This window comes from Mercenaria mercenaria, unplaced genomic scaffold, assembly GCF_021730395.1.
Source record: "Mercenaria mercenaria strain notata unplaced genomic scaffold, MADL_Memer_1 contig_2178, whole genome shotgun sequence".
Taxonomy (NCBI): domain Eukaryota; kingdom Metazoa; phylum Mollusca; class Bivalvia; order Venerida; family Veneridae; genus Mercenaria; species Mercenaria mercenaria.
Window position 1 is genome coordinate 1 of NW_026460218.1, and position 22483 is coordinate 22483.

The 22483-nt window shown below is 33.1% G+C and overlaps 1 protein-coding gene across 1 annotated transcript in view; it reads left to right on the forward strand.

The window, feature by feature from the left end:
- Positions 1-2686: 2686 nt before the first annotated feature.
- The window catches only part of LOC128552228 (uncharacterized), a gene marked incomplete at its 5' end in the record, with an annotated part of 59853 nt that continues 40056 nt past the window's right edge, over positions 2687-22483 (forward strand). The window contains 3 exons of the mRNA XM_053533256.1: positions 2687-2842; positions 5603-5659; positions 7122-7206. Of these exons, the coding sequence (XP_053389231.1) occupies positions 2687-2842; positions 5603-5659; positions 7122-7206 (298 nt within the window). The remainder of the gene's footprint in view (positions 2843-5602; positions 5660-7121; positions 7207-22483) is intronic.

The following is a 22483-nucleotide window of genomic DNA, read 5'->3' on the forward strand; positions in this document are numbered from 1 at the left end:
AAAATTGCCGAATGAATAGTCCATTAATCCAAAATCGTCAATGATAATGGAAATAAGTTAAAGCTGCTTGCAAAGATCTATATATATTTTCCTTTGTCTTTTGGCGGATATTTACTGTTAAACAAACTCATTATTGATCGAATAGATCAGAATACAATATATCGCTAACGTAATTTATATTGTGCAGTCATGTCTTTTAGCCCTACGTAGAGTGCGCATGCGCGAAAATTGTTTCCCGTTGCTAAGTAAATAGCTTTGTATAAAAAGGTCTATATGGTTTCAAGAAACAATCCTATCTTTAGTCACAGACTTAGTCCTAACTTTTGACTAAAGACCAGTTTGTTCTCTCATATGAAGTTAAAAATATATAGCTAACTATATGGCATATAAATTTTGTATTTAAAATTTTGCAAGTAACTGCCATTAAGTATAAGGCATACAGCAGTAAGCATGACGCACAAGTCTTCCACGCACATTTGCCTTTCATACAATTCAGTGTTGTATGAAATGTAAAGTGTTTGTGTTCGGGTTTAGTGTCTTTTCCAACAATTTCTCAGTTATATAAAGGACGCAGTGAGCGCAATTCCAAACTTTATAGTGCTGCCTCATTGGAATACCAGGCTATACTCTGATAGACAAGTGATATGATACCCCAACCAATATCATGATGACCAGTCCTAGTACTATCCTCTTAATGCTGAGCGCTAGGCAAGGAAGCTACTAGTACAATGTTTCATTTCTTTGTTGTAACGTGACCAGGGATTAAACCTACGACCTTCCTCACTTGAGGCAGGAGCTCTACCATTAGGCTACCAATGCGGTTGAGGCAATATAATGTCAAGTACAAAACTGGATTTCAAAAAAGGAAGATTTGGTGTAGGCAGCTCAGTTGATAGAGTGCTCGACCTGTAAGTAAGGGGTCTCGAGTTCGAGCCCTTGACTGGCTGCATATTTTACTCGCCCTGTTACGTTTCGCGCCCAACTTGGGCCGATGACTGTATTTCTTCCTTCGATAATTTTGTCCCACTAGAAATTCGAGGGCGAAATATATATAGCTGGGAAATGGTCATGGTATAGGACTTGATTACTAAAAATGGGAATTTGGGACAACTGCACTTTACGAGTACGCACTTTCAATAAATACTCCCCATTTATTCTTAATTGAGCTAACTCCCTCCCCCAATCCCCCAATCCCCCAAACAATCACACACAAAAGATTTTCATTTTTGTTATTTAATAGATTATTGTTACAATTTATCTTGTGATTGTTACATGCACACCCTGACTTTTAAAATCCTAGTAGGAAGTGCGTAAAGGAAATGTGCATTCTAACCGGGAGAATTTGTGTGAGCAGCCGGTGTATAAGCTCAATCGGTAAGGCACTCGCCCTGTAAGCAAGGAGTTCCAGGTTCAAGGCAGGGATTGACTGATTATTTTCTTTCTTCTGAGACAGTAAGTTGTGAAATAGAAAGATCATAATTTTGTTGTGTATTAAATAGCCTTAGAATAAGTATAAGGATACTTTTGAACATAAATGCACACAAGTTACAATGCATGTGGGTTTTTTTTTTTTTTTTTTTTTTCATTTTGCTTGTTTTTTTTTTGTTTTTGTTTTTTTGCTGTTTTTTTTTACATTTCAGTACCAGTGTTTCTGTGACGAAACACAGACATAGTCAAACGACAACTATAGTTGACCAATTTTGTCTTCAAAGTTTTGTAGTATGGAGCACAATAAAGAAACATTTTAGAAACATTATAAATGTCTAAAAATGCTGTTCTTGTGACATATGTTTTAAGAGCATAATCAATGTCCCTAGCAACAGACAGCCAAAGTTATTTGGATTACTTCCCTTGAAATTAAAATAACTACAAAAGTGCTTTCACCATCACCCATTTCATACTTGCAAACTCCAATACAAAACTAGCACCGACTACTGCGATGGTGTATATTGTACCGTCAGACAATCGCCATGTTGTTTCTTTGAGAAAGATTTTGATACAGCCAAACACTGGTCACAAGAAATCTCAGAAAAAAATCTCAGCTCACAAGTTGAAAAACTTAGGACTGTCCATGAAACGCAACCCAGTATACATTGTAATAAAATCAGAGCACAGACTTAACAGTCCACATTTAGATACAAATTACTTTTCTATGTTTTACTGCAAATTTAGAAAAATTTTCTCCACCAGAAACTGAAACGCTTTACATACTTGATCATAGATCCACGAGGTGTATCTGGTGAATTTTCTATGAGCAAGATATGCTCCTGGTTTATTACATATAAGATAATCACTTGCTAATATTTAGTCAAAGATAGCTACAGTTTTTGCCTATGACATTATGAAGTTAATCAAAAATCTTAAGTGTTTGTAATGAAAGACACGTGGTGTTTATTTTATACGTGTCTGCCTAATATTTTCCTATATATCTTTACTCGTTGCGTTTTGTTCTATCAGAAGAATATCTTTAGAACCGTTACACTAATTCATTGATCCTTAGTATGAACGACCGCTACAAAACGTTGAGCAATTTACATAACTAGTAACAATAGCTTTATTATCATGGTTAAAATGTCACTTGTATCGAAGTAAAATTTCCGTGTCTTATACAGTTTGAACCTATTTTGGCCGAAATAGGTGCAACGTACGTTTTTTATCGATTAGTTTACATTCTATCTATTTTCAGTAGAATGCTCTCCAGGTACATATTTAAGCGAAAGAAAATGCATCCCCTGCCCAAAAGGACAGTTTCAACGGTTGACGGGACAAACAACATGTGTAAAGTGCCCATCTGGTCGCACAACTGAAAATGTAGGGTCAGTTTATCCGGAAGAGTGCTTGCGTAAGTTTTTAAACCCTATACACTACAAAAGATAGATACATTAGACTCAGTATATCACAGAAAATAACGTATTATAAAGCTTTAGTCAGGTTAAATATTGACTTAAACATTCATGATGCATGAAACAATACGAAATGCAAACATGAATGCTTGAGCAATTTATGTACATCAAAATCAAGGACAAAAAGGGGAGATAGAAATGATATTTGTTTAGTTCGGTATAATATTGAAATAGCAAGTGAACACTAGAGTGGTATAGTCATGAGTGAAAATGTATGGTATGTTGTTCATGAGTGAAATATATTCTGATCTTACATGTAAAACAAATACATTTCTTTTTATTTCAGGTTTTGACTAACTTTACTCATTTTATGAAAGATATATTTGAAAACACCAGACATTTTTCACTCTAATATTTCAATATTTCATTGAAATCATGTAATATATATCGTTTATTTTCATTGTGGCTCTTGATATTGATAGCACAATATAGAGGCATGACTATTTACCTGTACTATTAAAGATTATTACAATACAAATGATTCCTTATATAGATCGATTGTCCAGGACTGGTTTATATTCAACAGATATTTACTGGGTTAATAATTCAAAACTTTGAAAATAAAACTAGAAATTAATGACTTATGTCACGTAGAAAACACTTATTGAATGGCTTGCCAGTCAAAAGTCAAAGATATTGGCCCTCGATTATTCGAATCTGGGGCAATAGTTTTGACAATGGACCGGTAATTCATTCAGTAAGTGTATAGTAAAAAGGCATGAAAACGAATTAACTTTATCATATTACAAACAGCTTCACAGGGGAAATAGATCAATATTTGTACCTTATATATTCGTAGATACCTACAAATTACAAAGTGAATAGTATTGAAAATTACTCTGCTGAACGGAATTAACTACTTGATGTATATTTAGCACAGAAATATTACTGAAGTTATTAAAAATTGAAAATTGTAAGAAAATAAAAAAAACAGGATGAGCGTATTTAAAATCCGTCATGTTTCTTATACACAGAAAGATAGCCCTAACCTTAAATTTTGGTTGGGAAAATTCAACGAAAGCTTTGAAGAGTCATCCCGAGTAAGACTAGCAGAGAAAAATACTTACGCACATATTTAAGGTAGTTCGGCACATTTGGATCATTTTTTCTACATTTAGAATTTGACGAAACATCCTGATGTTTCGAAACTTCAGAATACAGTTAGAAGATTCGGCAAAAAAAAACAGAAAAATAAGATCATGTGCTTGATATCTTGCTAGACTTGATTTGAACAATTTTGATCATAAAGTTTTATTAGGGTAGTTTAAATTACAATTGTTTGATAACAGTTTTCTTTCTACGATGTAGATTTTAATGAAACTTCTCACATTCGTAAAAAAACGTACGGTCTGCAATATGTTAAGACAAAATGTATAGGTACGTTCGCATATTGTTTTTTTTTTTTTTTAAATATTTACCCATTATTAAATATAACCGCACTTTTCAGGCTTATTACATTTGTATATTATATGGAATTGATTAAAGTCTCTGACTCAGTGGCTGCCATTAACTCAATAATGATTTAAATTTCTGTATGCCGAATATGTGGTTTATTCTACGTTATACGAATAAATGACGTTACACATGGTTACACCACGTGCTGAACTGTCTTAAAAGGGTCTAAATATTCACCCATGTAAATAGGGACGGCATTTCATTCAATTTTGAATATGACTTTAAATTATTTGATGAAGCTTTTTTCAACAAATCTAGCCAATCTATTTTTATAGTTTTCAAGCTGCAAGCTTACATGTCAATCCTAAAATCCTAAATGATGCACAGTCGAGATGTCTCTGAATAAGGTACAAAACATACATGTATAAAACAGATAAAACAAAACATATCGTAGTCCGTATGAGCATTAAAAGTTATAGCTCACAAAGGTGAATTAAATTTCTAACCCAAAATTAAAACTTTATGAAGGCATACAGCTTTGGGAAACACCCTGTAACCAAGCAGTTGCTTGTATAAGACGCTATACACCACATTAAGCTGCCTTACACGATTTAAACCCTTATGAGGCATCCTTATACGAAGCCCTTAATTATTCGGGTCAAGACAACAGTTTAAAGACTACATTCACACATGGGCTAATTATACTAAAATAATCATTTAAAAGTTTAAGGCTTAGACTTAAAATGTTTTATTTTACTTGTTGTCTGAGGGAATGGAGTTTGTACTTGTAAAAGAGTGATACATGAAACATATTGCAATATATTTATCTGCTGCACAGATTTTACCGCTTTTGTATGAAATATTCTTAGTTTTAACTCATCCATGACCCAATGGTCAACTTTGTCTCCATTTAAGTTGCTTATAAGTTAACATGTAGAAAATGTAAACCTAAATAATTGCATTTAATTTTATAAAAGGTAAATGTTCTTTAAACGTTTTATGCTTTTGTTGTCAAGTATGTAGTTCCTTGTGTCATTGCATATAGCTATATCCAAATAATTTTTCACTGGTTGGAGGTTTAGGGTTGAGATATCCGGCTCGAGGGTTATTGTTTAAGCCGGAAGGATGTTTCGCCGAGTTGACTCAAAACAGTTGCCCGAGAGCTGGATATTTTCATCCACACCTACAACCAGTGATAAATTCTGTTTTATATATCATATTCTTTACATTTGAATGTATATCAAATAAAAATGTTAATCAAAAACAAAATACTACATGTATATGAGTTTCATAACAATTTTCAGAAACCAGATTTGAAGTCACTACTGACAAAGGCTCGAACTCTGATGCATCTCTTTCAGGTATAGAATTTATGTATCCCACAACCGTTCGTTATCTTCTACCAAACAGCAATATTTGAAATTTGAAGGCCTCTCAAAATTCTTCGGTACATTTCCCATATTAGAGTTTAACTAATACACGAAAGCACAAATAAATAATAGTTCTCAAATTAAAATAATATATGGCACCATGCACGCAGGTTATCTTGATACATGCACATGTTAATTAAGATGACTACCATAAGAGTTTATCAGATGACAACCAAAATGTTTCAGTACGTCAAACTTGTCATATAGTTGTATGACCTCCGCCTTTTTGAGCAATGAATTGATTCTAATGCGTCTTTGACTAGCTGATAAACGACATTGAATGTCCTTTGTTAAAACGCAGAGAGGGTGAGACCTATTTATATAAAATTTTCGTCTCACTATTTAGCTATAATGATTTAAGTACTTATGCTTTTCAAATGATTTAGAATGTCATATCCAGTTTTTGTCTTCTTAAAGCTACAACTGGTATATTTGTCCTGACTATCCTGATGCTCAGTATATGTTCAGTATATATTGTCAATTTAAATAATTATTTAAACACTACGACGGTATGTCCACGATGCCTTGACTTCGCAAATAACTGCATGGTTATTTCGTGTCATTGTCAAAGCTTCTCGATGCTCAGCTTATATATTATATCGGCTATAGCACTATCGTTATATTGTAACCAATATGCGTGGTCATTACTTTGGATACCTGCAATGATCATCTACAAGACCCATTGTGATCAGAACAAATTATGTTTGAGGACAGGTTTCAGAATACATCCATGTTTATATCTAAAAGTACCGCGACTAGGACAAAAGACAAGGATATTATTCTATAAACATTACAGAGCATATATCTTTTACAAAGATAACGGTTTTAAGTTGACAGATACATTAACCCTCCTTCAATGTGGCCATGTCTGTTGCTGGATACTAAATCTCCATGTCCGTCGCCGGATAATAAATCTCGAATGAATCACCTATGTTTGTTTACCTTTTAGACCTAAGCACTACTGTGCTATATAAGTGCGTTTTGATTTATTCTATTTATAGGAGACGTTTCTTATTGGGCTAAACGTTTAAATAGTATTTTAATCTAATTTATTTTAACAGTTATATAGCCCTTTAACAATTATATCTGTTTAAAAAGAACTAAATAGTTAATCAAGGAGCATTTCAAATAATTGCTGAAAGAAATAATCCTCACTTATTCCTGTTAAAATGGCCCTAAACATTTTCTTATATAGTCCCTATCCTTCTCGTTTTTGTGGTTTAATTGCCATTTATGAACAAAAAGTTAGTAATTATTCGTTAATGTTAAAATGGGAGAGGCTATGTGTGCAAGATCTCGGGAGATTTTTACTACAGAACATATAGCAAATTCATTTACGTTTACTTTATATTTACGTAAGTACTATAAATATCTTTAACATTTGTTTTTGCAGAAAAATACATTGCAGTTATAGTATCTTCATTAGTTACTGTAATTGTTGGCGTCCCCGGATTTTTAGGTTGCTACTGGAAGATAAAGTAAGTGTCTTATTTTTTTATCGTCGATAGAGCATATTAAGTTATATTACATGAAACTATATAGGAAAAAGTCTTCCTTTTCAGTTAAAATATTATGATTTTTTAACATAATGATATCCATTTGCAATTGGGCCAAAGGAAAAATACCTGTTCAGGAGATAGTTACATGAAATAAATATGGGTGAATGCGTTCGTACGTGTGGGCGAGCGTGCATGCGGGCGTGCTAGTGCGTGTGTCCGGGCTGATCGTCATTTTTCAACAATGTTTCAATCATATAATAGACCGCAGCAAGTGTGCACATTGCTCAACTTTGTATTGTTTCATCATTGGATTGTCACGCCGTTGACACGTGACATGATACCTCACCCAATCACATTGTACTGAAAATGGGCTGACCAGTCCTATAACTATCCTCTTAATGCTGACACGTAATACTGAGCGCCAAGCGAGGAAGTAATAAGTACAATTTTTACGTTATTGGCATAATGAGGCCAGTGAGTGAACCTGTGACCTCCAACACTGAAAGCAGGTGCTCTGCCACTAGGTTACTGAGGCTGTTCGAACAGAAAAGAGTTTTCAATGACTTCTACCATTGCTCCAAATTAATTTCGAGTAATATTGAATGTACAAACACAAAATTTTCTATCTATCCTAATTTAGATTATATATACATAAGTTATCACATTAAGCTGTTTAATATTTTATATAGAAACATTGTGACGTCATGTCGAAGCTAGAATTTAGATGGTACGTAAACCTCTGCTGAAAACACATGAGAATTATAAATAAATGTGTTTGTTTCATACGTACATTTTCTTATCTCCCACCGATGTGGTTCACTCGCTGTTTAAGTCTGTTTGATGGTATTGTGAAACAAACTTATATATGTAATCTGAATAAGAATTACTTGACACTGAAGATACGGATTAATAACAAAAGCATGTTCAGTAGATGGTCACAGTAAGGCATCAGGTGAGTGAAAAACATTACACAGCGATCGAAAGTGAGCCTTCTAGTTTTTGTAACGAACCTACTTACTAATTAATGTCAGATACTGATTATGGCATTTTTTATTATTATCATTTAATTACGCTTTTGTAGTTGACATAAGACATTGTCATATTTTAGAAACTACACAGTTGTATTTGCGTTCAGCAACAACTTATCAATTACACAAGAAGAAAAAAATATCGTTGCAGTAGGAAGCATACCAAAAGCTCACAGATATTTAACAATCTTCAAATCTAAAATACTAAAACTCCTTACCTGTCACCTTTCTTGTTGGCGAGCAAGTAAAAGATGTTCTTCTGAAAGGAAACTTGGAACGAACAAGAACAACTCGGAATTTTTTAACCTAGGATCGTATATAACTTTGATAGATTATGTACTTGTTACAAGACAGAGTAGACTAGCCACTAGACTTCTACTAATGATATTTCTACTTTGTTTTAATCTTTGGTCTAATTTTAATTCATATGTACAAAAACCAGTCTTTTAAGGAAATTTCAAAGAATTGATGTATATATAGGAAGTAGACTGGCTATATTCATTACATACAATTATAAATATATCATTGTTTCAAATTTCGACACTGAATTGAATTCTGCAATGCAATTGTTAGGAAATCACGAAATACGCGATTAAACATGAAAATACAATTTGCAAAAACAAAAAAAATAAAAAAAATAAAAAAAAAATAAAAAAAATACATGTGTAAATCACATTTGTCCTGCAACTACGTCCCTATGTTTCTATTTGAAATAGAATATTACGACTTTGAATTTTACTCTTTCGTACAAAGACTACATAACATGACCTTTCATAAGTTCAATAAGTCAACTGCACCGTACGGACAGCTATCTCAGCTCTCTAAATTTTGATCTGAACTTGTTACAGGTGCAAGAGTGGGTGGTAGCCGTCCGGAAAACCTGCGAGCTTTCTTTATTTTAATAGCTTGAAATTGAGACATCAGTCATTTCAGACGTTATGGCTCATTTCGCTCGCAAAATATATTTTTCACTAGCCATTATAATCACTGAAGTGATGGGAATAGAGGATAGTCATATCAAAAAGCTATCAATTTAGTCATATTTCGTTTTAGAAAATCGGCAAATTGAAATGATCGCATTGTGTTAAATATTCATGTCCAAACTATATCTCATACACGTTAAACTGAAACATTTTAATTATACTTGCCTCCGTAACCGCTACAATACCCACTCCCCCATCCTACCCACGTAAACAAAAGTCCTGAAACTTCCAAAATTTGGTCCGTACATTGTCTCAGACAGCAAGTTATTTATACACGTTTTGCCAACATCAGAATCTTCAAAAAAGTTTGATTAACTTAAGAATTTGGAATTTATCAGCATGAATTTAAAACGAGTGACATAACGATAAAGACCCATACATTGTTGTGTAATCTGCATCAATTATTGCCCGCCCGCTTAGCTCAGTAGGTAGACCATTGGTCTACGGATCGCGGGGTCGTAAGTTCGATCCTCGGGCTGGGCGTATGTTCTCCGTGACTATGTGATAAACGACATTGTGTCTGAAATCATTAGTCCTCCACCACTGATTCATGTGGGGAAACCCAAAACAAACAAACAAACAAAAATATCAGTTATTTTCAAATATCAAAACCAATATCTCCTATCGAGCCATTGTTCATGTCAGTCAAATTCCAAATTTTACAACTGTCATTTTCGAGGATTAATTCATGTTGTAATTTTTACTAGCATAAAACTATTATCATTGTCATTTCCAAGCAGAGTAAACGTGCGTTTACAACGAAATCACATGCTGTTAGCACACCTTGTTAAATATGCGCGACCCATGGGTAAACGTCTCTATTATAAATAGCTAAAACGAGTTTGTTGGAAAAATGAACCTTTGTCGGCAAATGTTTCACTTAAATAGATTTAAATATTATTTGTGCTAGAACGGTGTTATCGCGTATTTGTTTCCTGTATTGGCATCTGCAGACACATGCGTTATCTCAACATTAAAACAAAGTGACATGTTCATAAACTGTTACAGTTTTACGTCAATACATGTGCGTATCAAGGGAGTAAGAGTTAGTTGCAAGTTCGCCTCACATGTTTATGCGACGGTACGACGCGACTCGCGACATTTCAATATTGAACCGTCCCGCTTAGAGTTCTTCTGTCGCATCAAGATGTCGTGCATTGTGTCGTATCGTCGTACTTAGTATAAGCAGATTAAAAATGATTCATTGTTCTTATTGGCAGTGCGCTTTACCTGTTTTTATTATTAAATCACAAAAATTTCACCTGGAGACATTTGAAATCGGCTGTTAAACGGCTGTTTCAAATTTATAAAAATACATTTCAAAAATTCAAGTGTCACAAAACTACATTACACTTTTCAATAAAGAAAGTGAAAACAGTTTCTGCTTTCAAGAACATACACTTATACAGGAAATCTCGACGAATATCAATTATGACTCATTTTTGTCCTATTAATGTGTCTCCTAAGCTGAATTAGTGTGCTACTCTATGCATATATTAGTGTACGAACAATAAATATTTGGACATGTGTCCACGAAAATCACACACTGTCCATTAATAGTCCACGAGCGACCTCCATGAAAAACGCTGGGTATAGCATTGTTATACATGGTTTACCTTTCTATTCATTATTTTTCCGGAAAAGTTGTTATTCGGCGTATATTGATGTCAATACATGGAATGAAATAAAGTGTATTCAATAAAAGAAGGGCATACAATTAAATTTTATCTATCACTACGAGTCTACAAACAGTTAATGAACGAGTATTCAAGTAAAACCTGGTCACTTATATGGGGGGCCTCCGTGGCCGAGTGGTTAGAGTCGTTGACTTCAAACCACTTGCCCCTCATCGATGTGGGTTCGAAACCTCATTTGAGGCGTAGAATTCTTCACGTGAGGAAGCCATCCAGCTGGCTTACGGAAGGTCGGTGGTTCTACCCAGGTGCCCGCTCGTGATGAAATTATGTACGGAGGGGCACCTGGGGTCTTCCTCCACCATTAAAGCTGGAAAGTTGCCATATGACCTAAAATAGTGTCGGTGCGACGTTAAATCCAACAAAATAAATAAATGGTCACTTTTACACACCTGCTTTCAGATTACACAATCATATACATGTATATGCACATGCAGATGAAAGTTCTAAAACTGTTGTAAGATTTATATTCCCACATTAAACACAACTATTAGCTTCCGACTTATAACAATAATCATAACTTTGACGAAATTTCGACTCAAATAAAATTTAGTTAAGCATGAAAAGTTGACTTAGCATCAATAGGTTTGACTGACCCTCTCCCACAACATGACCTAAAAGAAAATAACACAAGCTTTACAAAGTTTATTGTTTGATAGATTCATTTTCAACTTTGATTCACGGACTCTACAAAAGAAATCCCTGGTGGTATGCAGATGATTTTGCCAGGTGTCGTGGTGTATGATGAAATCATCAATGTATCCATCACATCCTTTAAGTTCAGAAATACTGGAATTTACAAGTCGTTAAAATGTTGCATTCAAGTTTTCATACCGAATGGCATAAATTTGTAATGAAATAATCCAAACGCTGTAACCATGGCTGAAACTTATTTATCTTTTTCTGTGAGAAGAACTTGCAAAAATCCTTTTAACAAATCAAATTTTGTGACATATTTTGTCCGTCCATTTTTATCGATACAATCATCAATTCTAGGTATTGGAAATAAATCAGTCTTTGGGACGCTGTTAAATTTCCTATAATCTGTACACAAGCGATGGGATTTGTCATATTTTGGAACAAGAATACATGGATAACTCCATTTACTATTACTTAGTTCGATGAAATCTTTGCCCAAAAATACTGAATTTCTTCTTTTAAATGATTCTGTTTTGTTGGGTTCATTTTGTATGGATGTTGTTCAATTGGAGTAGAATCTGTTTAGTTTAATGTCATGAAAAATTTTGTCAGTGTTAGAAGGTTTAACTGGAAACAAATGTTTATATTCATGGATAAGTTGTTTAAGCTGTTCTCTTTGTTGAGGTTCCAAATGTGGAAGTTTTACATCCAGATGTTGAAGAATGTGTGAATTGTGAAGTTTTATTTGACCATGGACAGTGCTGTTACTTTGTCCAAATTTACATTCAGTTGGATTTTCAATTTCCTCACTATCAGGTAAACTAACACTTACAGGATGTGGAACAGGGTTGTTTCTCTCAGTGTATTCTTTTAACAAATTTATATGACACAGCTGCTTTTGCTTGCGCCTCCCAGGAGTGTTAATGATTTAATTTAGATCACTTGACTTCTTCCCAACAGTATAGTACCAAAATATCTAGCTAGTAATGGTTTACTAGGAATAGGTAAAAACGCCAGAACTCTATCACCTGGTTTAAAAGTTCTTTTTTTAGCACATTGATTATATCTTAATTTCATTTTGTTTTGCGCAGATTGCAAATTTGAACGTGACAATTTACAAGCTTTTGTCAATTTAGTTCTGAAGTCAGAAACATACTGAAGCAAATATAAAAAACTGTCATCTTCTGAAAGATTTTTTTTTTAAGTAGTTTTAAAGCACCACGGACAGTGTGACCAAATACTAATTCTAATGGACTAAAGCCAAGTGATTCTTTTACAGTATCTTTTACCGCGAATAACCAAAAATGATTACCTTCATCCCAGTCCTTCTCTGTATCAAAACAATATGTTCTAATCATATGTTTCAATGTTTGATGAAATCTGTCTAAAGCACCTTGACTTTCTGGGTGATAAGCTGAAGATTTGTATTATGCCTAGACTATGTTATAATTGTTAACATTTGGTAGACATAAAATTAGAACCTTGGTCAGACTGTACCTTTTTGGGGGGAGAAAAAATAGTTAAAGCCTTAACAATGGATTTAATTTTAATGTTTCTTAAAGGAATAGCTTCAGGAAATCTTGTTAAAACACACATTATAGTCAAAAGATACTGGCACCCTGATTTGTTTTTAAACAAGGGACTAACACATAATTCTACCGAAAGATTTATCAAATGCGGGTATTGGCTAAGATGTGCTTTAGGTATTTTTTGATTAGGTTTGTCTGCCATTTGACATGTTTGATAAGACCTAAACAATTGGGACACATCATATTTTAAATTAGGCCAATAAAAATGATTTAAGAATTTGTGGTCTGTCTTATTTACAATACAATGACCTGGGTGTCTCATGAGTTAGGGAAAGAATTTATTGACGATAACATTTTGGGACCACAATCTAGTAATTAACTGTCAATTAATCATCAGAAGGGACATCTAGTGGCCTCCATTTTTTTATTAAAATCCCATGTTTAACAAAATAGCAGACGGCGACCTGTAAAGCTTCTTCTTCACTAACAGCCTTTCGAAATAATGATGAAATTTCAGGATCATTGTTTTGTTCCTGTTTTGTTAAGCTGTTACCTTGACAGTGGGTTATGACCTTTTCATAGAAAAGAGAATGATCAGATAAGTTGTCAGAATATGTTTGTTGAACAGACAAATTTGAAGAAAACAGAATTATCTGCCCCAGAATTAAATGTTTCATTGATAACAGTATCAGACAAATTTATGTCTGACACAAGATCACTCTCAGCGGCTTTCTTAGCCATAAAGAGGGTCACTGTACAGACTCCTTTCTGCAATTTCGAAATTTTTGCCTGTAAGCCTCAGGAACTAGCTCATAACCTTTAAACTATAGTTTTTTAACATAATCATAATTTGAACTTTGTTCTACAGATATCTGTGTATAGATTTCACGGGCTAGTCAAAACACTTTGTTAAAAAAACTCAATTTTCCTTAGGCCATTTAAGATTTTCAGCTACTTTCTCAAAATGCATTAAATGTTTATCAGCTTCTTAACTTCTTTTTCTTGAAAAGGTGGAACTAACCTAGTAAGTTTGGTGACATCAAAGTGAGAAGGACTTTGAGGTTCTGTACTTCTACTTGCCAATTCTAACTTATTAATTTCAAATTTATATTGCATTTGTTTTTCTCTCTCACTCTCATCTCTCCCCTCCCCCAACCCCTCTCTCTCTCTCTCTCTCTTTCTCTCCCTTCTCTCTCTCTCTTTCTCTCTCTCTTCTTCTCTCTCTCTCCATTTCTTACTGTTTCACTTCTAACCGTATTCTTTCCTCTTTCTCCCTTTCTCTTTCTTGAAATTTGAACTTTAATTGCTTTTCGCTTTATTTCAAATCTGACTGAGTTTATACAATAAATGACTCAGCAGATGAATAAAAAATGTCTCCATCCATTAGATACTGAACAACAATGTTCTTAATTTCTTGTTTGAGCATGGATGACTTTACTTCAGAAATGTTATAATGTTTGGCAAGCAGAAGTAAATCAGATTTCTTTGCTAACAGGAACATCTCCTGGGATAGTTCAGCCACAATCTTATCAAAATCAAATGACAGTTTGATAGCTGCTGGTATGTATACTGTACCAAAAGTTAAAATTGAGAAGATTTCCTGTACAAAATAAGGTGTAAAATTTAAAAGTCTCAAAGATATTAAATTCAAAAATATAGCAGTCAATAATTGATCCCGGACGAGCCTCCAAATCTTGTTATGTCAGAGAGTAACAATTTCTTGTTATAGTAAATAAATGTAACAGGAAGACATATCAGCAACTATTAACAATAACAAAATTTTATTCTTGAAATTAAATAACATTACAAATACCTTCTAAACTGTCAGAGACTCGTAATATCCAGTAATATGTAAAAATAGTCCAAACCCTGTCCTGATCAAATTTAAATCCAATCATAGTAAATTCCACAATGTTCCACACAGTTCAAGAGTAACTTTAGTATATGCAAAAATTATAATTCCTCTCTTCAAGGATAACTTTTTAAATCCAAAATAAATTCAGCAAATCCTTCAAATAATCCTTCAAAATATCAAATATCCAAACTGGTAATATTTAGTTATTAAAAATAACAGGAAAGTTTCATCAATATGTACAGTCTAAGTTTTATACTCCAGGTTCTGTCTTAATCCCTAAATCATCTCACTATTTATTGTGTCATGAAAGGTTCCAGAATTTTCATGTAACACTAAGAATGAAAATAAAATTCTGGAAAATTCAAGGACAATCCTTCCTAAAAATAAATGTTTATCAGTATTGTTACAGAACACAATAGAATAATCTGCATTAAAATTTCTTAAAACTAGGTCAGTAAGCCTCAGGTAAAAATGACATATCGTCACCTTAGCGCAAAAAGTGAATAAGTCCTTCTTTAAGTCAATGCAGTTATACACTTCTTGCGCTGAGGTGACGATACACATAACACATTGTTATTGTTTATTTTAGTACTTTTCAAGGACATACCACACAACAGCATATAAGCAATAGCACTTTATTCCAGGTCAACGCTTAAATATAAAAAGAGGTTGCTCCAAAGGGTATCGAACTAAATTGTTATTAAATCAATACTAAATCAAATGTATAAACAAGTGGCAGAAAAGACCGCATGATATTAGGCCCACTGACTGACTAACAAGCAAGCGCATATTTCCATCAATAAATTGACTAAAATAGCAACTGCAGACTGCGGACTTGTGAAACTGTGTTTTAATGACTTAACCGTAAGACCTTGTGTTTGACCTCGCAAGAGTTACTTTTTAATGTGACATTAACTTCATAAAGACAGGCATTCTGACAAGGTTTATTATTGATATCAGGTGGAAAATGTGGCCTCGTGAGTTCTAAGAATGTTTTCGTTTATTTGACCTCGTGACCCGGTTTTTTTTATACTAGATGACAAAGTTTAATGTCAAGATATAAATATTTCGACTAGTTGGCAAGCTTATTTCGCAAAAATGTAACACTTTTAGTGTAAACAATGTCAACGATTTAAACAAGTGACCATATATTACTTTATACAGATGAGTTTCTTGCCCTTGATTCATAAACACATTCTGACATGAGTCAATGAACATCATGAAGACACTGTGACTATTATAGTATTAACAATGTGGTTCTATAATTGGACTCCATCTTAATTTACAAAGTTAAAAAAAAAAATCAAATTTGATTTAGATTCCATAAGAACCAGATGTAATGTCAAAGTAGAAAATGTGGTATTTAGAGTGTAAGCAAAGTTTATATTTATTTGACATAGTTCTTACCCTTAATTGCCAAATTTTGAACTAGTCATTTTCATTGAATAAAGCATTCGAATTAATAATATGTTAGATTAGCAATACAGGGAATCTCTAGGGATATCAACAAAATTTCGTATTTATTACTACTCTACCTAAGCTGAATAACTGCAACTCAATTTCAAGTTTTAGCTTCTGGTACTTTTAACACTTGTTAATGTTGAGTCTGCTCGACCCATGGCTAGAGGGCGTGGACGGTAGCATGCATTTCTCGTCGAAAAGGTGTTATACAAATACTATAACCGCTCAGCCAACGTGAAACACTGACTAAATCGTAAACTTAGTGTTTTAACTTAATTTTATGTTATTGTTTTGTTTTCAGGTCTAAACGCCATAATACTGTGCGCTAGCTATAGTTCGGTTTTGTGGCGAGCGATATTTTTACATGTACTTTTAATATTGGAACGGTCCGTTATTTAGGTAGTGTTATTCGGTACGATTCAGTGGTTCTTACCTTAAATTATGCTGATTTCCTTAATTCGTAGACGAGTATATAAAATGACCCATAAAACTACATGCGCACTTTTGATTTGCTGCCCACGTGATGATACCCGTCTATAATACGGTCGCGTTTTCTATTTATCAATGTTTACAAAATAAAGCGTTGTAACGGTTTATAAAAGTACATGAGAAAAACTGCAAAATTCGAATGTTCCCGTAATTCTGGAAGCTATAAACTGGTCAACCATTATGCTTCATGTAAATATATTAAACAGTGGCGATATTTTGCCTTTCAGTGATAAATTGTTTTAAAAGTTACGATTCAATTTAGTCGCTTTAATAGCGAAAATATTCTATCTCAAATTACTGTAGCTTTAATCTTTATATACTGATGAAATTGGGCATTACTTATCAAAAAATGATTGGATTATCGTGGTCCTTTTTCTGATATGCTCTTTCAACTCTGTATTAATATGTTAATGTATGCATATACTGGTATATAAGCTTTACATTGTGTGCTCCTACGTCCATAAAAATCAAACATTGTTTTTCGATAAAGCTAATTTCATATGTATTTATTATATAATCTTTAGTCCACGGGCGATTTCGTGATAAACGCCGGGTATAGTATTAAAAACATGGTTTGCCTTAGTATCTATAATATCCCGGATATAGAAAGAAAAAAGATGTATACTATACGTAAAAGACGTGTAATCATCTTCCACCACGAATCTACAGACCGTAGATGATCGTCTATTCAAGTAGAACCCATTCACTTAAAAATAAATAAATACTACATACATAACTTGCATATACATCTATATGCTCATGCAGACTGTTGAAAGGTTTAAAATCTCACATTAAAGACAACTATAATCAATCGGCTTTTAACAATTATCATAACTATAACGATATCTAAACATGACTTAGGTTTTAGGGAAATCTTTAATACCGACAAATGTTTTAACGGCCAAGAAAATCAGTTGAATACTCTCCATGTTACTTGAGTTCCTCTTAAATGGGCTATATGAATTTTGAAATCAGTTTTCATTAGCAAGGACGTAGAATCTCCATTTGTCCTGGTGTTTGAATTTCTTTGCGCTTCTACATTTGGTGGTCTTTTTAGGCGAGTGTGCCTTTTCTATACCACACCTCATCAAGATACGAGAAGTAATAGAAAAGTAAAAACCTCGACTATCAAATACCTATTTCTTTTCTACTTACAAACACAAAAAACACAGCACACCTGACTTAAGATCCAAATAAAAGTTTGATATCATTAAGTGAGTACATAAATGCATATTTTGAAATAATTGCTGTAATTATTGCACTAAAATTGAAATGCACACAACAAGAGACATTCGCTAATAGTTTGTGGTATATGTTGGTATATTTAAAGTGAATTCATAACTTTAATATTCATTTGTTTACAATGTCTACTTTGTTAATTCAGGAGAAAAGAAGAGGAGAAGTAGAATTGTAGTCTCTTGAGTGTTAACGATGTATTTATATAATTTAATCATGCAATTTAAAATAAGTGTTTGGCCTTGGAAGACTTTCTTTTGACTGTGACATTGAATTCATCTTGACAACGAAAATTGATAAAACTCATGAGGGCACGTTTTCTACCTGACTTCCATTAACTTTGGCATTGAGAAAATTACCAATTTATTTACATTTCCTGATATAAAATTGTCCCTGCGGAATTAAATTTTAGCGCCAAATTCATCGATAGTGATTGGATATATGTTTTATTGCTCTTAAGTCTACAATCAAAATTACACGTTTGAATGTCGTTTTTGAGATGAAATTTTAGAATTGTATGTGCAAAAAATATTCAAGAACGATTTTGGAGAAATTTATTGCCAAGGGCAGTAAAAATATAAAATGATGATAAAAGTTTAATCTTTGCACTGATTGTATAAGGAAATACAAATAATTCAGCTTCTGAGATGCTCCACTGAAAACGTGTACAATATGAACTTGTTTTGATAACTGGAAAGCGTTGACTGCTCTAGTGGGCGGCTCTATTGAATTCTACAAGTATTGGATAAATACTGTTTGTTATTTACATTTTCAAAATGTCAAGCAAAGAAACTAAAAGAAAACACGAGACAAGAGAAGTGCAGATACTCTCCAAGTCGAAAGAGTCAGAACTCATTTAGATGTAGGGGAGACCACTAGAAAGCATCTTGTAAATGACAAAGAAGAAAGTAGAATTTGTGGTGTTTCGTCAGGAAAAGCTAACATATGATAAAAGGAATATTACATATTTATTTTTTTTAAATTGAACTTATTAAACTCGTTGAAGAAAATTAATTAAATGCTCGGCAGAGCCTATCATTGATTATTTCATTCAGCTCATTTTATAAACTCAATATGAAAAGATACTCGTGTAACGCCTCTATCTCAATTTCATAAAAATGAACATTCTAATCAAATTTCACGAATTTCAAGTTAGATCTGAGGTATCTCGGGTGTTAAAACGATATTATAAACATTCAACAATCAAGTAGTGGCCATATATCATGTAGGACTTGTGGTCTCTTGGGTGTTAAAATTGAATCGTCGACCTTGTGTTTGACCTTAGAAGACCTGCTTATGCATGTGACACTTAATTCAAAAAGACAAGCATTCTGACAATGTTTATTGAAGTCAGGTACAAAATGTGGCCCCTTGAATTTCAACAATGTCTTCGTTGATTTGATCAAGTGACCTAGTTTTCTCCTAGATTACCAAGCTTCAAAACTAACCTAGAATTCAAGAGATAAATATTTTGACTGGATGTCATGACGATTTAAAGTAAAAGGGGACCACTTTAGTATAAACAAGTTTTGTTTTACTCGATTTAACCCACTGGCCAAACTGTAGTTATTACAGATAACAAAGTATTAGACTTTTGACCCAGATTTTATAAACAAGAGTTAGTGAACAGCAGTCTGGTCCAGTTCTTTTGGTCTGGCTATTTTTACTTATGAATGAGCTAGACCAAAAGACGTTGATTTTTTCTATCTTAAATATTGATATAATGATCGCATGCTAAGCATAACCTAGATTTAACGGTTAATGTTTGAATGTCCGAGGAAGACACCTGACTTATCGCCATGTTACTTGATCCTACTTTGAATTGGCTTTATACATTTTCCAATACTTATTCATCAACAAGAACCAAGATTCTTGGTATTTGGTCTTCTTTACTTGTGTCTGTTTGCTCTGTTAAGTCAAGTGTATCATGAAGGAATGTTTAGGTAAAAAGGTCGTCTATCAGACAACCTTACTCTTATCAATTACTACTAACAAAACAAAAACAATACACTTCACTTTAATCCCAAATAAAACATGGTTATCTTATTTGAGTAGGACAAACATAGACATATAAATGCCGTTTTCGAAGTAATTCGTGTTACGATTACTCTTAAAATAAAAAAAAAGAAACACGAAACGAGACACTAAAAGTTTCATAGATAAATTTGTAGTTTTCAAGTTAAAATATGACTGTGAAATCATATGTTTAGATGATCTATCTTGTCTCTTCAGGGAATCTTGGAAATCTGAGGAGTTGGAAATTATGCAGATGTTGTCTATCTTTTTTCTAAACTTTCTAAAAATCATAGAAAATAAAACAGGGAAATATTTGTTATAATATATTCACTAAAAACAATACAATATTAATTCACCATATATCATAGGCAAATTTAGATACCGTCATTGCGATAACACTTCTCTCAATACGTTAGTCAAACTATTCACAAGATCATCCTTTGAAACTGAAATAAGAACCCCGTGCAGGCACTGTTTCACTCACCGGACCCAAAATGTACAATACATGACCAAGTTTCCAATTTGACATACATTTTATAATTTAGTTCTTTTGAGCTATAGTTTATTCCTTAAAAAAAACAAATTTCATTAAAGATCATTCTGACCACAACTAATGAAAACCAGATAGAACAATTGACTTAAGACGTGTTAACAAGGGCTCTCTATAATTTGTAATAGTGATCTAGTTTTGTTATGAAGATCGCCCAGTTCCAAAACAAACTTAAATTCTATTATACAGAGGAACATTCAGATTAAATTTTATGAAGATAAATTAAGTTGGAAATCTGTCATCTGGGGTCTTAACACTATTTTATAATGATTTGATATAGTAACCTTATTTTTGACCCTAAATATCTAAACATAACTTAGATTTCAGTAACGCCATAGCTTTTGTACGTTTTTAATGTAGATCAGGTTAAAAAAATGGTCTCTTGAAGGTTGACTTGAGGCAGCAACCTAGTGTTTGACCTTTAAAAATCGTGTTTTGAAAGCGGTATTATCTCCATACAAGACAAGTATTTTTACAAAGTTTATTCAAAAACAGGTAGAAAATGATGCTTCTTCTGTTTTAACAATGAACCGCGCCAAACAGAAATAGGCCTTAACGTAATTTTTTGACATTCAAAGTTTTCATTGTTTATTATTCTGTACTTTTTACTGTTTATCAAAATGTAAACCTTTCTATAGGTATATACGTACGTTTGTGAGAATTTCATTCGAAAGATGTCATCTAAGTAAAAGAAAATACACAATTAACGTTAAATCATGAAATGCCGTCCCTTATAACTAGCAACATATCTGAAATAGCACACATATCTATCCATCCCACTGTTAACAGTAACGAAAGAAGTCCGTCACCCGGTATTTCAGTATGTAGTTCTATTTTCAAGTTTACGCTGTTTATTACCATGACGATGTATGACCAAATTAAAAAATACATTGCATTCTACATGTCCAATATTCTTGAGCTGGTGCTGGACAGATCTATTTCTTCCAGAAACTGAAGTCTCACAAGTGGGCCAATCTGGCTATAAAGGTAACTAAGTCCAGCTAGCATTATTTCTTGGAGAATGTTGTTGGAATCCATAGAAAGAAGGTTTGTTTTACAGACAACAAACCTTTCTATTCTGTGTCAACCGCAGACATTTTCATATAGACGGCTCCGGGGTCTGTTCAGGTGAACCGGAAGTAGTAGCACTTGGATATATTCGGAACTTTTTTATATCTGTTGCCGGTTTTTATTTTGACCTGAAATACAATTTTCACAAATATTATCAACGTCAAATCAATCATCACCCGCATTATCAAATCATCATTATCATGATTATCATCATGATCATGATCATCATGATTATTTTTGTCATTATCATCATCATCATCATGATCATCATCATTACCATCAACATTATTATCATGATCATCATCATTATAATCTCATCAGTATGAGTTATCTAATATTATGAATAATTATCATTATAACTGTTTTTATCTTTATTATCAGCTGCATTGTTCCATTTATAACCATTATTTATTTAACTCGTAACTGCCAGTTAATTAATGCTTTAACCTAGAACCTACACAAAAAAAGAAAAAAGTCACTTTTGTTATTAGCGGTCAGAGAATGAGAATCAATTACAATTTCCAAGCATATATTTCAGTGAAATTGATGTGCTGTTTTTGGTATAGTTTTTATTTGAACAGTAATGAACACGTACCAAAACAATTATCAGCATGTATTGTGCTATTACGGTGGTATGTTTAGGACATATGTTATTTTTTTTAAGATTAAATTATCTCGTGTGCACGATATCCTATCTTGAGCGAT